Source organism: Gouania willdenowi, unplaced genomic scaffold, assembly GCF_900634775.1.
Source record: "Gouania willdenowi unplaced genomic scaffold, fGouWil2.1 scaffold_55_arrow_ctg1, whole genome shotgun sequence".
Classification (NCBI taxonomy): Eukaryota; Metazoa; Chordata; class Actinopteri; order Blenniiformes; family Gobiesocidae; genus Gouania; species Gouania willdenowi.
Window position 1 is genome coordinate 686,399 of NW_021145219.1, and position 17,685 is coordinate 704,083.

Below are 17,685 nucleotides of genomic sequence, written 5' to 3' on the forward strand. Positions count from 1 at the left end.
CTCAAAGCTGCTGCTATGACTAATGTTTAGTCTGAACATCTAGCTCAATACATGTGGACATATATATATATATATATATATATGTATATATATATATATATATATATATATATATACATAAGATGGTTCACATCAGGTATTGATGTGAGCACTAATTCTGGCATACTCTATATTTGTAACGCAGTTTTACAAACATCATCAAAAATAATTATTGGGGGAAAATATGTTCATGGGGTCACCAGAAATGTGTGATATTAACTCATTCAGTGCCAGCCTATTTCAGATTTTCTCAGTGCCAGCCATTTTTGAGCATTTTGACTGATTTTAAAGACCCACAGAATATTTTCTACTATGACTATCTGAATTCTGAATCACCAGATTCTGAAAGATTGAAGCTTCTACTTTCATAAAAAAAAAAACATTTGTTTCTGGCTTGTTTCGTTCTTTTGTAATCAGCCGTTGAATAGAACAAGTTTTACACAAATCTTCAGTTTCAGAGCAAAAAGCTAAGAAAACAGCCTTTTTGTAAAAAAAAAAAAAAACCCCTGTCACTGACTTTAAAACTATTTTTTGCTTTAGTGACAACTCTAACATCTGAACATTGTTTCCTTATATAAAACATAAAAAAAAAAAAACCACTGAGGCTTTTGAAGCATAACTATTATTATTTTTCTATCTGGTTCAGTGTTGAATGGATTTCTTACTGTATTTTGGCATTCCTCCAACTTTCTCTCCCATCAGTCTGCACACACGCAACTTCCGCTTCCTCCCCGACATGCAGAGTGTCACTGTGTTCCCCGTTTTTTATGGTTTTATCTCACCATCGCCACACTATCCATGAGTTACACACATTCTGTGCACTGTCCCTTCAATAAATACTACTACTACTACATTCTCTGGTCGAGTGTGCGCTGCTGGGAACGTCAACTCTCGTACGTAGCACCATTTTCTGTCTCGTAAATGCCTTTCCTCCTCTCCCTCTGAGCTCTGCTGAGCATGGATGATCTCTCATCCAAAGGTGCTCTGCTTCCCCCTACATGTCACCTATTATTTTGCTATCTGGCTCACAGGCTGGGGGTATTTTGTACCCCCCAAAAACAAATATGTTGCTTTAAAAAAAAAAAGAAAAAAGAGCATTATTTAAAAATATGTTTTTCATGGCAACTGTGGAATCTCTCACCCTATAAGCGGTTAGAAAGAAAACAAACCGTTTTCTAGTAGTTGTGTCTGCAGTGCACTGTGCAGTCTACAAGGAAAACTCTCCCAGGAATCGTCAGCAAACTTTTCTGAACTTCATCAGCCAGAAATTTACAGAATAACAACCTCCGCTCTCAGAATGAAGTACAAGTTTTATTTGGTTTTATTACCAGCAAATAGTTCCTACTGCATTCCGCCAGGCGGCAGCACTGCTCCGAGTACATGGGGAGGTCATTCATCACAAAGTATGATAATAACAACATAATTACAGACGTAACTACTAATTCACATGATATATACAGCTGATAGGAGTGTGGGTCACAATTAATGAAGTTCTAACATTATTTCTTACATTGTTGTGTTTTTATTATTATTATTATTATATTTTATTTTTAAACCAGGAACACATATTCTCTACCTGTTTTTCTAATATGCCTGTTTTATTTGACTAACTTAATTTGGCAATATATGGAAACAAATGCAGTGTGTGTGTGTGTGTGTGTGTGTGTGTGTGTGTGTGTGTGTGTGTGTGTGTGGTTCCCATGCATGAGCCTCAGCGTCTTATTTATTCTTTTTGTCTCCTTGTTTATTTCTTTGTGTCACAGGAGACCAAAAAGCATCCTGATGGATCCTTTGGTCCAAGAGGAGGAGGAGTGAAAACATCTCCTTCCTGATGTTGCAGATGTTGTGAGGCTCTATCCAGAGATTGCAGATCTGGTGCACTGGGCTACTGTCCCTGCAATATCATCTCCTACTCCTCCTCTTTGTAGATGTCCTCCTCCACCTTTAACTGAGGTCCAAGTAAGAATCACTGAAACACATGGAGCTATTCTGGGCAACATTACAGCAAACATTTGTTCATTCATTAAGAATAGACAGACCCTTCCTCATGCTTCTATATGACTGTTTTTGTTAAGCACAGTTTTTAATGGATTTCTTTAGATCTTGTTATCCAGTCCTTATGGGGCATTAGAATATCACCCAGTTTGGTTTCTTTGACAGACCCTAGCAGTGGGGTTTAGTTTTTTGGTGGATGGTTGATACCATGGTTGGGGTAAAATAGAATTGTAATCACATAATTGATCATTAATTACAATTATGAAATAACTATAATTGTAATTGTAGTTGGAAAAAAAAAACTGTTCTTGTTGTAATCATAATGAAGTTGTAACTGAGTTCAGATAATTGACCTTGTAATAGTAACTGTCATGGAAATTCTCGAAAAGCTGTTAGTGCCAAGGCACAAAAATGAAAAAATCTAGGATTTTTTTTCCTGAGATAAGGCTATCATAAGACCTTAAAAACTAGTTCAAATATGATGAGCTCACTTAAACTGGAGTTCAAATCCAGTAAGGCATAACCAATTAAAATGCAAAAGAACACCCACATTTCAGAAATAAGGCTGAATATAGTAAGGCTTAAAAATGGAAAAATATTTGGCTTTTTTTTCACTGTTAAGACAATTTTAATATTTGAAGGAAAAAAATAATAATTAAGGGGTTTACTGACAGAAAAGATGCTCAGATGCCCACACCAAGAACACTAATACCAATATTTTCATTAATTAGGAAGTCTAACAAAGTAACCCAGAGATGAAAATGTTTTTGTGTTTCCAGTCATACGGCATTCTATTCTTCCCACCTGAAGAATACAATTGTTTTCAATCTTTTGGAGAACAGTAAACAAAGCAAACAAACACACCTGATCTATCAGACATCGGTTCACATGTTTGTGACATGATATCTCATCCAGTGTGTTTATGTCTTTATCTTTGTAGAGATTTGGATGATTTAGTGGCTGCTATGCCACCAGAGGCCCTGGAACCCATCCCAGTTTCTAAAGTGTCTTGAGTGGTTTTAATTGTCTTTTTTCTGAGTGACTCTAGATCAGAGTGTCTCCCTGCTCTCTCTCTCTACTACTCTCAGCTACTGTTTCCCTGCCATGCTCACTGTTTGCGTTTTGTTCCTTCAGAAAAAGAAAGCGTGAGAAGGATAAGGGCACATATGTGAAGAAACCTCCCAAAGCGTTCATGCTGTTCCTAAAAAGCGAGAGGAAGACGGCGCAGGAAGAGCTCGGCATTAGGAACAATGCCGCCGTCAACAAAGTTCTTTCTGAACGCGTGAGTTTGTTGGTTCCTCAGTGAATGACCTGTGATCTTCACATTTTTGTCTTCAATGTGTTTGTGTGGATGTGTGTGTGTGACACTTTGTTATTGTTCATCCACAGTGGAAGTCTTTGGCAGCAGAGAAAAGAGAGGTTTTTCATTTTTTTTTTTAATTCTTTATTTAGGAGTTTTTATATTTTGACACAATAAAGCGTACAGAACATTGTGGAACAGGGAGTGACCAACAGATAACAAGTTTCTCAATTAAAGATGTCAAAGATGTATAGATAAACAATAAAGAAGAGAGAGAGAAAAGAAGGACTAACCACAATCTACATTTTCAGTATGTAATTGGGATTTTTTGCATTGGGGTATGTCACCCACTTATCCCAACAGGAGTCAAACCAACCATATTTATCATTAACAAAAGCAGTCAACTCTTCCATCCTATAGATTTCCAATGTGGTTTCCCACCATAATGTTAAAGTTGGTATGTCCAAGGATGAGCATTTCTTAGTTATAGTTTTTTTGCTTGCAACCAGCAAGGCACCAAGCAAACACTTATCTTTTTTTCTCCAGTTCTGTGGTACACATCCAAAAAACAGAGTTTTCATTTCAAAGGCAAATGTACAGTTAAAAATGTCCTGCAGTGTTCCATAAATGTCTGTCCAGTATTGCTTGATGAAGGGGCAGTCCCAAAAAATATGTGTATGGTTTACGAGTTGATTTCCACATTGTCTCCAGCAAACAGGGGTATTTCCGTCGTAGTGAGCCTTCTGAGCTGGAGTGATAAAGTACCTGATTATGGTTTTCCACCCAAACTCTCTCCATCTTGTAGAAGCAGTACATTTCCACTGAGATTTACATATCAAAATCCATTCATCTTCTGATATATTTATTCCCCCTTCCTTCTCCCAAAACGCCTTGACATACTGTATGTAGTTGAGTGGGGTTTAATGTTTGTTAGACATGTATACAAACTTGAAATAATTTTCTTATTGGTGTTTCCGTTATATGCATTTATAAACATTTTTATCAAATCCTTATTCGTCTCAGATGTCATTTTGATGTTTGTGTCTATGTAATGCCGTATTTGTAAATATCTATAAAAATCCTGTTTTTCTAAATTAAATTTCTGTTTGAGTATCTCAAAACTCATTAATTTTCCATTTTCTATCAATTTATTTGTTATTGTTATTCCTTTGGAACACCAGATTTTAAAACGTGAATCCAATTTGTTTGGCTTGAAGTCCCAGTCATAGGCATACCATTTTAAGGTTGCTATATCTTTACCCAATTTATACTCTCTCACTACCTTTTCCCACACAGAGAGAATGCATTTAACCCAAGGATTGCCTGCTGTGTCTATATATTTTTTATTGTTTGGGTCTGCCAGGGTAGCTTGAATTGGGAGGGGGAAGGTTTTCTCCTCAATAGTCTTCCATTGTGCGCTGTAAGACACATCGCACCAGTTGATAATGGTCTTAATTTGTGCCGCCCGGTAATACCTTCGTAGGGATGGTACTCCCCATCCTCCTCTTTCTTTAGCCAATTGCATAGTTTTGAAGTTGATCCTTGGCCTCTTTCCACCCCATATATAACGGGATATCATTTTGTCCCACTCATTAAATTGGTTTTGATCAATTTGTATAGGCAATGTCTGAAACAAATATAGTATTCATTTTAATGGACTCTATTCGTGAGTGTAGGCTAAAGAAAGGGATTAAATTCCAACGTCTTATGTCATCTAAAAATGCCTTATTTAAACAGGTGTAGTTTGCTTCAAACAATTTGGATAGTTCCTTTGGTATATTAATTCCCAGATATTTTAAAGATTTGGACTGCCACATCACAGGGTACTTTGTAACTATTTCAGGGGGTGGGTGGTAATTGTATGAGAGGGTTTGAGTTTTGTTCATGTTAATTTTATCTCCTGACAGTTTACCATATAATTCACACAGTTGCATCAATTCAGGCAATGAATTTGTAGGCTGTTTTAAAAAAAGTATGATGTCATCGGCATAACATGCCAGCTTTTGCTCGTTTCCTTTAATAGTTATGCCTTTAATTTTTTGGTTCTGTCTTATGAACTGAGCTAGTGGTTCTAGATACAGTGCAAACAGGAGTGGAGACCTGGCACAGCCCTGTTTATTGCCTCTTTGCAATATGAAACTGTTTGAGAGATACCCGTTAACTTTAATTCTTGCAGTGGGATTAGTATATAAGGCCTTCACTGTCTCAATAATTGTATTGTGGAAACCAAATTTTTTTAAGCACTCTATAAAGGAAATCCCAATTAACCGAATCGAATGCTTTCTCTGCGTCGATACTCATCAGCAAGGCTTCAGTGTTACTCTTTTGTATATGGTCTATCACATGTAAGGTTCTGCGCACATTGTCTTGAGTCTGACGGTTCCTAATAAAACCGGTTTGGTCATTGTGTATTAACTCGGGCAAGAATTCTTCCATCCGTCTGGCTATTATAGAAGTGAATAACCTATAATCAACATTAAGGACTGATATTGGCCTACTGTATAGGAGCCACACACTGTTTTGTCTTTACCTTCTTTAGGTATAGCAGTGATTATAGCCTCCTTCCAGCTTGGGGGAGCTACTGCTTTTTCAATACCCAATTAAAAGTCAGGAGTAATAATGGTATCAGCTCTTCTTTAAACTCCTTATACCATTCCGCAGTGCATCCATCTGAGCCTGGTGACTTGACTTAAGTCGGCTAATAGCTTTTTTAAGTTCCACTTCCACTACATCTGCAGTCATCTGTTCATTCTGTTCTTTATTCAAAGTAGGTAGGTTTATTGAGTTCAATAAGTTGTCGATTTCAATTTCACTTCCTCCAGGGACTTTAAAGTAGAGCGTTTTATAGAATTCTTCAAACACTTTGTGAATATCACACAGTTTAGTTTTCATCATGTTGGTTTTTGGATCTTTAATTTTTGTCACTGTATTGTCTGCAGTTTTCTTTTTTAATTTCCATGCTAATATTTTCATTGATTTTGATCCACTTTCATAATATTGTTGTTTCAAAAACATGAGTTTCTTTTTCACCTCTTGTGTATTCAGGCAGTTAATTTCTTTTCTAACAAATTTTAATTCTTTTAAAATGTCTGGTAAATGGGTCTGTTTATGTTTTAGTTCCAATTCTTTTAAATGTTTTTGTAAGTTGTCCATTGTTTTGTTGCGTGTTTTTTTCTTATAAGAGGTTATTGCTATAATTTTCCCTCTTATAACAGCTTTCAATGTGTCCCAAAGAATTGTCCGTGAAACTTCTCCATTATCGTTAATGTCGAGAAATTCCTTTATTTCTTTTTTGATTTGATTTTTGAAGTCATTATCTTTAAGCATATATGAATTTAGTTTCCAGGTTTTCACTTTGGGGTCTACATTTAAATCGACTGACAGCTATAACGGTGCATGGTCACTCACGTCTATTGTCCCTATCTCACAAGTTTGAATTTTGTCCTTTTCCTTAGCAAAAGTTATGAAATAGTCAATTCTGGTATAGAGAGAATGTGGGGCTGAATAATGGGAGTTGTCCCGCCTTGTAGGAAATAGATCTCTCCAGATATCAATTAAGCCAACTTCCTGGAATAGCGATGTGACTTTCTTGTATAAAGTATTTGATTCAGGAACTATCTAATTCTGGCCGTAGACAGATATTTAGATCCCTACCGCATATTAAAAATTCCTGCGTTTGTGTTACCATTATATTTATAATTTTTTTGAAGAAGTCCAAACCACTCCCCGGAGGAGCATAAACATTCATGAGTGTGACTAAATTATCATCTATACTCCCCCGCACTAATACAAACCTCCCTTCCTTATCTTTCATTTTAAATGACTTTTCAAAATTAAGGTTTTTAGAGATAAAGATTGCCACTCCTCGTCTACGGCCAGATTTATATGAGGAGGAAAACATATTTGTAAATCCCATCCGCCTTAGTTTCTTATGTTCATCACTATTTAAGTGGGTTTCTTGTATATATACAACTTGTGCCTGGTCTTTTTTCATTTTGGTTAGAATTCTATTTCGTTTTATTGGATTTGTCAGCCCATTTACATTAAAAAAAACAAATCTTACACCTCTACTCAGTGCTTAATTTCCAAAAATATGAAATGTTAATGAAGATAAATAAATGGTCAACTCCCTTTGTGAACAAAAACATAGAACAAGAACAAAAAAGAATGCATGAATACAAATGTGGTCCCAGGGTTGAGGTCTTACCTATTAGACCCTGTAAGGTGTTATGTCCAACCACTACCGACAGGGGGAAGCCTCTCCTCACTAAGGGGTGAGGGCCCCTGGAATAGTCCAATGTGTTTATTCTGATATGTGATTGTCTTTCCGAACTTTTTTCCTCATTTGGTGTGGGTTAAGAGAAGAACTTTTAGCTTACCCCATTGTTTATAATAAGCATTGTGAGCTCTCACTGTTCCTCTGTGGAGGAGGATGTGCGTCTCCTGAAGACCTGCAGCTTCTCCCGGGCTGATTCTTACCTGCTCTCGTCGCGCTGCGGTCTCTGCTCCACCATCGTCCAGGCGGTACGTGACAGCTGTTCTGTCAGGCTCTGCTTTGATGTTTCCTTAGTGACTGAGAATCCCCGGGTACTCATGTCGGCAGTCGCTTCCTCCGCTGATTGATAAAGCTTGGTTTCATCCCGGTAGAACACCCTCAGTTTAGCAGGAAATGGGGTCTGGAAACGGATATTTTGCCTTTTCAAAACTTGTTTAGCCTCCCCATACTCTTTGCGCTTCTGTAGGATAGCCGGGGGATAGTCTTGGTCAAAATATATTTTTCTTCCCTCCAGGAGTACGGTCTTCTTGCCCCAAGCATTACGTACAACTTCCTCTTTTGTCGCGAAGCGGGCGAATCTTATTATTATTGACCGAGGCCGTTCATCACCGCTTCCCGGTGGTTTGGGAGCCAGTGCCCGGTGAGCTCTCTCAATGCCCAGGCTGGTGGTTTCGGGGATCTCCAAACACTTTTTCAGTAGTTCATCCACAAAAATCACCATCGATGAACCTTCAGCTCCTTCGGGTACATTGTATAGTCTTAAATTTTCCCGACGAGACCTGCTTTCCTGGTCCAGGAGTTTGCTTTCTTGCTCACTCATAATTCGTAGCATTTTTGACATCACTCCTTCAATATTTTGGACCCGGTCTTCAACTTTGTGATTTGAGTCTCCGCTTCTGCTATCTTCTTGTTCACTCTGGTCAGGTCCGTCTTGAAGTCTTGGAATTCTTTGCGAAAATCACGTATTTCTCCGAGCACCATTGCCAAGTTAGCTACTGGCTCGTTGCTACTGTAGCATTAGCTTCTCCGCTAGGCCCTGTGGGCAGCGTGGTCTCCGTCACCTGTTCTCCTTCAGTTAATTCCTCCGTAGCCGTTCTCTGTTTTGTATCTCTTCTACCCATGATCACCCCGTTAATCTCTGCCCTTTTCTCAACATATATTGAAATATTGAATACTATTACGGGGTGAATAATCCAAATCTCAGGAGAGCTATCGCCTTATGCAGCCATTCAGTAGGGTGACGTCACCGGAACCCTAAAGAGAGGTTTTTCAAGCAGAAGCCAAGGTAGAAGCTCATATTCATGCTTTGAAAAACCCAGGCTGGAGCAACAAAATGAACTATGTAAGTCTACTCTGCAGAAATGTTTACACATCAACCTTAGAAGTGATGACATCATGACTGTGGAAGTGTTTTATCAGCTGACTAGAAGTTTCATGTATCTGTTTTAGGGGAAAAAGAGTAAAAAAAATCCCAGACTAGAGCTCCACCACTGCCTCTACCTTCCTGCTAATGGGAATGTGGAATAAGTAAGTATCATTACTCAAAACATCACTTCATTTCATGATAATTTTATTTTAAAATTGTTTTTCCTTGTGAAATCAGGTAATCAGTTACTATAAAACAATAATAATTTGGATCTGAAGTGATATGCAGACACGGACACACGCACTGAACGCAGGTATCTCAGCCTTTCCAAATACACAATTTCAAAGAAACTCACAGTCTTGTCATGCTTATATCACATGATGGCAGTCATTTTAATTCCAAAATGTTGAAAGATCTTTTCATCAAATTATTTCACAAGGGTTCCCTGAATAAAATTAAATCTAAAGAGAAAAACCTGAATAATATGTCACCTATTGCTTGGATATTGTCGGTATCTTCCGTACATTATACTGCCCCAATAAAACCCAAACTGGTCCTTATTTGGCCCCTGAACTAAAAAGAGTTTGACACCCCTGGAAAGAAGACTGAGGTTTGTTGATGAAAGTTAATCAATACTAATAATAATTAATCAGTACTCTAAAACTAAAATGAGGTAAAACTTAAAGTGATGTGCAGACGCGGACAGACTCTGAGAACAAGTTTAATCTCACGTGTGTTTTAATGTCTCAGTCTAAGAGTATTGAGGTTTGCATCAATTTAACTTCAAATTGTGTCTGTGCTCTCCATAGATTACAACAACAGCAACAACTGCAACAGCAGCAGCAACAACAGCATCAACGTATGTAAAGTCTTGATTTGTGAGTTATCATGTTCTGTGAAGTCCCTATACAGATGAATACAGAAACACCTTCACTGAATACAGATTACTCTTGAGTAAGGTTGGAGACCAGAGAATGTAATTCCACACCAAAAAGTGCCCACATAGAAAATGATATCCAACCGCTCGCCTATGGAACATTTTGGGGAAAATATTGATTTTAGGTTTTGTACAGTTACCAATAACCAAACGCAGAATACAGCAAGTCCTACAAGATACAGGATTACATTGGACCAAAATATTGAAAGTATCAATACTTGATGTGAACCATCTTATGCAAATCCACAAGGATGGTCCTGTAAAAAATAAAATAAAATATCTGCTAATATATATATATATATACATTCATTTTGATCTTGGTATGATTTTTTTTAGGGAAATAATTGCGATTTTACAGTTATTTTTGCATCAATTAATTTCACACTACCATGATTTTTAAAATGGACTCCTGAGTCTGAAATAAAGGATGATGATGATGATGAACAAATAAAATCACATTAATAATCTAATAATGTAATTCCTGACGGTGACCGACAGCTCAAAATGGAATAACAATCTAATTTGGAATCAAACACAAATACATGCTACATTATGTAGATCTCTCAGAGAAAACCTGTATAAAGGCCAAAGGAAGTAAATATATATAAATATTAGGGACGCACCGAAATGATAATTCTTAGAACATTTAAGAAAGCAGTTTACACTGAAATGAGAATTTTTGACTACTTAATTTTGGAGGTGAGATGATAAACAAGAACAGGTTAGTGGACAGAAGATCCAACAGAACAGGATAGAGAGATAAGTCTGGGTATCATTGGATAATCTCTAATTCATTTGTGAACCAAAATAAAAGAACGTTTTTTCTTCCTCTCCTTTTCAAACAAAAAACAAGAAAACCGTTTTACCGTTTTAATCAAAAAACCATAAAACTAACTAAAATTGGCCCGATTTTCGATTGTCCCGTGTCCTTTTCTCCTTTTCCCTTTTACAATTGAACATTGAAAAACAGCAGTTTCCCTTTTCCATTCTCCTTTCCCCGTTTAGAACTGAAAATAGAAAATCAGCTGTTTCCTTTTTCCGTTCTGAACTCTGAAACGAAAAACGGAGTCACGTGACACGAGGTCTGGCTTCTTTTTCAGCCGACATATGGAAGTGATGGTGTCAGAATAAAAGCATACGGGGAGAGAAAATAGAAAGCAGGCACAAGATCTATCACAGGGAGTGATACATCATTAAAAGCCTTACAAAAGCTACATAAAGATCAAGTTTTGGTGTTTTTTTAATTTCGACATGAAATTGCTTAGCCGGCCTGTCGTGTTTGAAAAACATAATCCAAAATGACCAGCAGAGGTCCCCACGTCCCAACAAACAATATGAGACACCAAATCCCTACTGAAATATGATCAGACTAAGATTACATTTTTATGGCTTGCAGTGTTTACTTACATTACATGTTTATTCAAACACGCACTTTTATGAACCCATATCAGGATGAGAGCGGTGATGTGGAAACACGCAAGAGATGTCCCTAAAAGGTAAAAAAGAGGTGTGTCCACATTGCAGCAATTCTGTACGTGCATTTGTATCCCGAATCAGCTGATCAGTCATTCCTCAAACTCTTTGCATGTTGTGACGGTCTGATGTGCTCTCTTCTGAAGGCATCGGCTGTAATTTCTTTCAGTAAGGCTGGATCTTTACACTTCCTGAGACGTAAATCACAATCATGTATATGTTCCCCTCATACACTTCAATAGGCTCCAATTAATCAGCTGGTTTTCGTGACATATGTATTTTATGGTCGTATTAGCATGAGTGGTCAAAGATTAAATGATGAAAAGGCAAACACTTTATACTTAATACATTTACTCAATTCATTAGTTAATTCACGTTTTTAGTTTATCTTTAAAAAAATAAAAATAAATAAATATATATATATATATATACTGTATTGTTATGTTTTTGGCCATATGTGCCTGTTTTTTGTCTCCCTCTTGTGGCTCTTTGTTTTTCTTTTAGGCTTGGTCCTGGTGGGGCGTGGACTCCGAGCAGGCACACCTGGTTCCAATTACTCATCACTGCAATACAAAAGCCTCAGACTCACCTCCACTCATCGTTGGATTGTTCCGTCTATGCTGCGTGCCCGAGCCTGCTCTGGAGCCACTCCCAGGATCAAGCCAAGCCAAGAGGACACTTTTTGTTAAATAAATTCACGTCGACCCACACTTTGGGTGTTGTGTTTGTTTATGGGTCCAACTTAACAACCCTAACACTGTATGTCGTATTTTTTACTTAATGTATTTTTAATATGTTGTGCATTTAATTCAAATATATATGTTAATCAATCAATCAATCAATCAATCTTTATTTGTATAGCGCCAAATCATAACCAATGGTATCTCAAGGCACTTTACAGTAGAGCAGTCTTAAGGACGGACTCTTCATTTTATGGATACACACATATGCATATATACGTATATACACATACATATGTATCCCACACCCAACATGAATTCATCATGGCGGCAAGGAAAACCTTCTGTTAAGCAGCAGGAACCTTGTGTGGATCCCATTCCTATGATGAACAGCCATCCACGTTATGCTGTGTTGGGTGTGTTAACATTTTCTGAGAATTCTGGTCAATCATCTGTGCTTACGCATGGTCTCAGGAGGTTCTATTTTAGTTTGTAGAGTAGAATAAATTCAAACAAGAATACATTGATTAATTTCAGATTTGTGCTTTAAATGTTTTTTGCATGGTTTAAGAACAGATTGTGTGTATGCGCTGTTAATGACTTAGGCCCATTGTGTCTGACATGACTGACGACTTTGACAGATTTCTATTGTAGATAAAACACAATAATGATCCTAAAATGGACCCATGTGGTACCTCACACTGTATGATAGCACCCTAACTCATACCATTTATGTTGACAGACTTTTGTCTGTTATACAACTGAGCCAGGACATTGATGAGAAAATCAAAGTTAAAAATTTACAACAGCTTTTTCCATAACTCCCTTGTTTTTGCGCTGTGTCCACTTTTGTTGCTACCCGTCGGCCACAATTGGGTATACTTGCTTTATTTGGCCGATTCCACATGTTGTATCGACGTGAGCCGTCGTGGTTGTTCTTCTTTTCACTAATGAAATACCAAGGGATGACAACACTTGTGCCATTTTCAACTTTTTATCAGACATTATTGTTGATTAGAAGTAGGCCACTTATTTCACGAGTGGTGCACAACAGCGGTGAAAACATGTCTTCTCTATCACAATAGCCATTTCCAAATCTGTGGACTTGTGTGGACTTGTGTGCTCGTGGACTCATGAAACGTCATCACGCACGGCACAAATCCTTTTCCAATTCAAAGTCCACTTCTCAGTAAGTCCGCTGTAAATACCCGGGTGAGAACTTGCTCCGCCAGTTTTACCGAGCATGCATCAGAGGATACTTGTGCGTACTCATCCAGCTATACAGTTTTTCCCAGCATGCACTTCGAACACGCGCAAGATTTCAAAGATGATGACAGAGGAGGATAAGCCACATGTGTAAATTATTAGACAACAGTTGCAACTATAGCATAGAAGAACATAGACATCACCTGAGCAAGTTACTCATTGTGTGTATTCACATCATGCAAAGGTTTCCTACTATAAATTAGGGATGTAACGATTAATCGCAACGCAGTTAAAAAACGATTAATAGGTATCACGGTTGATATCGATTTTCTGAAAATTGAATCGCAGTACTTTTTTTAATCCACAAGTGTAGGCGGAGTCTGCTAATACTTTCTTTCTGGCCGCCTTCTACTCTTAAATATGTTAATAAAGTTGGAGTATGTTCTCAATCAACCTTGTCTGTGTGATGTTATATGTTTCTTTTAGCACTTTATTTTGATAGGCACGGAACGTGGTTCTAGATCCTGCTGAGTGTGTTTTTACTTCCTTTGTTTTGTGAGTATTTCCGGTTCCGTTTGAGCGGGAAGATGTTTTAGTTTACTTCCGTTATGTTCTGATGAGGATGCCAGAACTAAGTTGAGAATAAAGACTACTCAAACGAGAAACGTGTGGTTCACTGAAAGAATGAGCAACGAGGCAGAACACCCAACAGGTTATGGGCCCAGGCACAGCACAGGAGGCCGATGGCACAGACTGGTTTTCGACGGAGACGAAAACCACTACGAAATATGGGAGGTAAAATTCCTTGCTTACTTGAGAACGCTGGGATTAAAAGATACCATCCTATCGGCTGATAACCCAGACCGAGAGAAAAACGAGGAGTGCTATGCAGAGCTAATACAGTTCCTCGACGATAAAAGCCTGTCGTTGGTGATGAGAGATGCTGCAGATAACGGCCGGAAAGCGCTCCATATACTACGCGGCCATTACGCCAGCCACGGTAAACCGAGAATCATCGCTCTTTACACAGAGCTCACCTCCCTGTTAAAAGACCCTGGGGAAACAGTGACAGATTATATTTTACGTGCTGAAAAAGCAGCAACGTCTCTGAGAAATGCAAATGAGGTGATAAGTGACGGACTGATCATAGCAATGATCCTAAAGGGGCTTCCGGAGTCATACAAGCCTTTTGCTATTCACACAACTCAGAGCAGTGAAGAATTAACATTTATCCAGTTTAAAAGCAGACTGAGAAGCTACGAAGAGACAGAAAAGTTTGAAAACAAACTGAAGTCAGACAATGTGATGAAAGTAGACATGACAGCTGTAACCTGCTACAATTGTGGAAATCGTGGGCATATGGCGAGAGACTGCCGTCAAAAGAGTACACCAAAATGGTGTAACTACCACAGAAGCACAACCCACAGTGATGAGACATGCAGAAGAAGAGCCAAACGGAAGGACGACGCCAAGCAGACTTCAGAGAAGCAGGACAACTACGAGGAGGATCAGACAATGGTATTCAAAGCCAGCCAGGATCTTCTACCTGATAACATCAAACTTAATGGCATCATGGTGGACTGTGGAGCCACATCACACATCATTACAGATGAGGAGCAGTTCACACAATTTGACAAGACCTTCGACCCAAATAAGCACTTTATGGAGTTGGCGGATGGAAGCAAGATGAACAATGTTGCACTGAAGCGGGGTGATGCACTGATTAAGCTGCTGAACTCTGAGGGGAAGTATGTTAGAGTCACTCTTAAAAATGCTTTGCTAATCCCATCCTATCCACAGAGCATTTTTTCAGTGCAAGCAGCTACAGCCCATGGAGCCAGTGTGACCTTCATGGAAGGACAAAATGAACTCCTGTGTAAGGATGGAACTGTGTTCCCAATCGAGGTACATGAGAGACTGTATTATCTGAAAAATAACAATGAAAAATGCATTGAGAGGCATTTTACTGATGTGATCTGTGATGATAAAGTTAAACTAGCCTGTGATGTCAAAACATGGCATCAAATATTAGGACACTGTAATGTAAATGATGTTCTGAACTTACAAAATGTCGTTGAGGGCATGAAAGTCACTGACAACAGTAAAATAGAGTGTGACATATGCACAGAAGGAAAATTCATTAACAGCAGAAACAAAGAATTAGATGTTAAAGCTGGAGCACCACTACAGTTAGTCCATACGGACTTATCAGGCCCCATTGATCCTGCAGGCTTAGAGGGACACAGATATGCAATTTGTTTTACTGATGATTTCTCTGGATTAGCGACTGTCTATTTTCTGAAAAACAAGAGTGATACAACTAAAGCAACACAGAAATTTCTAGCTGACTGTGCACCTTATGGCAATGTTAAGTGCATTAGATCGGACAACGGTACTGAATACACAAGTGATTCATTTCAAACACTGCTCAGAGAAAAGGGTATCAGACACGAGACCTCATCACCATACTCCCCACATCAAAATGGAACAGCAGAAAGACAGTGGAGGACGCTATTTGAGATGGGAAGGTGCATGTTGTTAGAAAAGGGTTTGCCAAAAGAACTATGGCCTTATGCAGTACAGTGCGCTGCCCACATTCGCAACAGGTGCTACAATAACCGAACTAAAAGTACCCCATATTACATGATGACTGGAAGAAAACCTAATCTGTCTAAAATGTGGATTTTTGGATCAAACTGTTACACTTACAATGACAATCACAAGAAATTAGACTCAAAAGGGGAAAAAGGAATGTTTGTAGGATACAGCAAAAACAGCCCAGCCTACTTAGTGTATCACCCACAGACAAGAAAAGTGTCCAGACACAGACTAGTGAAGTTCATTAAAGAAAATGCCGTTAATCAACAAACACAGACAAATGAGTGGGAAGTAGAAACCCAGGAAAAACAGACAGACAAAAGACACGTTGAGACTCTGTTAATCCAAGGCATCACTGAAAACATCAATGCAGGTGAAGATGAGGAAAACACTCTAGATGAAACACAAAATGAGAATTTTTCTGATAACATGATAGGAAATAAAAATGAAGATGAGGAAAACAAAACAAAACAAAATGACCGGTATCCGAAAAGAGAGAAAAGACCACCAAAATACTTTGAGGATTACGTACCAGATTCCAAAATCAAAGATGTAACACAAATAACTGTTGATTTTTGTTACAGGGCTGTGTGCGGTATCCCTCAAACATTCAGTGAGGCTCAAAAATCAACACAATCAGAAAGATGGAAACAAGCAATGACAGAAGAGATAAACTCACTTAAAGAAAATGATACATTTGAACTGAGCATTTTACCAAAAGGTAGAAACACAGTGGGAGGAAAGTGGGTTTATACCATCAAAGAAAATGAAGAGAAAGAAAAGATCTTCAAAGCTAGATATGTAGCAAAGGGCTACAGCCAAACAGAAGGTATAGATTACCACGAAACCTTTGCACCAACAGCAAACATCACATCTGTGAGAGTGTTAATGCAGTTAGCAGTTCAAAACAACCTTAAAGTACATCAGATGGATGTCAAAACAGCTTTCTTGCACGCTCCAATTGATGAAGAAATTTACATAGAACAGCCAGAGGGCTATGAAGAACACACGGGAACAGGAGAAAAGTATGTGTACAAATTAAAGAAATCCCTGTATGGGTTAAAACAATCAGGAAGAAACTGGTACAAACTTTTAAATGACCATCTCGAACAAAACGATTTTGAAAGGAATCCTGCTGATCATTGTGTTTACAGAAAACAATCAGAAAATGCCAGTGTTATTGTTCTCATTTGGGTGGATGATTTGATCATTGCTGCTAGCAGCATTGATTTTTTGAACAATTTCAAAGAAACGATGAGATCCAAATTTAACATGAAAGATTTGGGCAAAATAAATTATTTTTTAGGTATACATTTTAAGCAAGAAGAAGATGAAATTAAAATGAGCCAAAAGAAATACGTCCTGAAAGTGTTGGAAAAATACAGAATGTCAGATTCCAAACCGAGATCCACCCCATGTGAGCAAAGTGCTAATTTAAATGAAAATAATGGGGATGACAAAACAAACACTGTAAATCCTACACACTATCGTGAGATAGTAGGTAGTCTGATTTATGCAATGACCTGCACCAGACCAGACATCAGTTGGGTAGTGAGTAAACTATCCCAAACATTAGCTAAACCTGCGACAGAAGACCTGGTGAATGCTAAACATGTTTTAAGATACCTCAAAGGTACATGTGACTATGAGCTAACATTCAAGAAAAACAACGAAGACTTGAACCTCATTGCATACAGTGACTCGGACTGGGCATCCTCAGTTGAGGACAGACGCAGCACCACAGGCTATTGTTTTAGCTTAACATCACAAGGTCCAGCTATTTCTTGGAAATCCAGGAAACAGCCAACTGTAGCT

General features: G+C 38.2%; 1 protein-coding gene across 1 annotated transcript; it reads left to right on the plus strand.

The window, feature by feature from the left end:
* Positions 1-13,956: 13,956 nt before the first annotated feature.
* LOC114460622 (uncharacterized) lies at positions 13,957-16,874 on the plus strand. Its single transcript, XM_028442522.1, has 2 exons — positions 13,957-15,177; positions 16,455-16,874. The coding sequence occupies exons 1-2, from the start codon at positions 13,957-13,959 to the stop codon at positions 16,485-16,487; spliced, it is 1,254 nt and encodes a 417-aa protein (XP_028298323.1). The 3' UTR covers positions 16,488-16,874.
* Positions 16,875-17,685: the final 811 nt, after the last annotated feature.

Excerpts from the sequence above, each read along its gene's own strand:
- LOC114460622 (XM_028442522.1), top strand. The coding sequence starts at position 13,957 with ATGAGCAACGAGGCAGAACACCCAACAGGTTATGGGCCCAGGCACAGC. Across the intron at positions 15,178-16,454 it reads GAACTGTGTTCCCAATCGAG|GGCTGTGTGCGGTATCCCTC; the intron begins GTACATGAGAGA and ends TTTTTGTTACAG.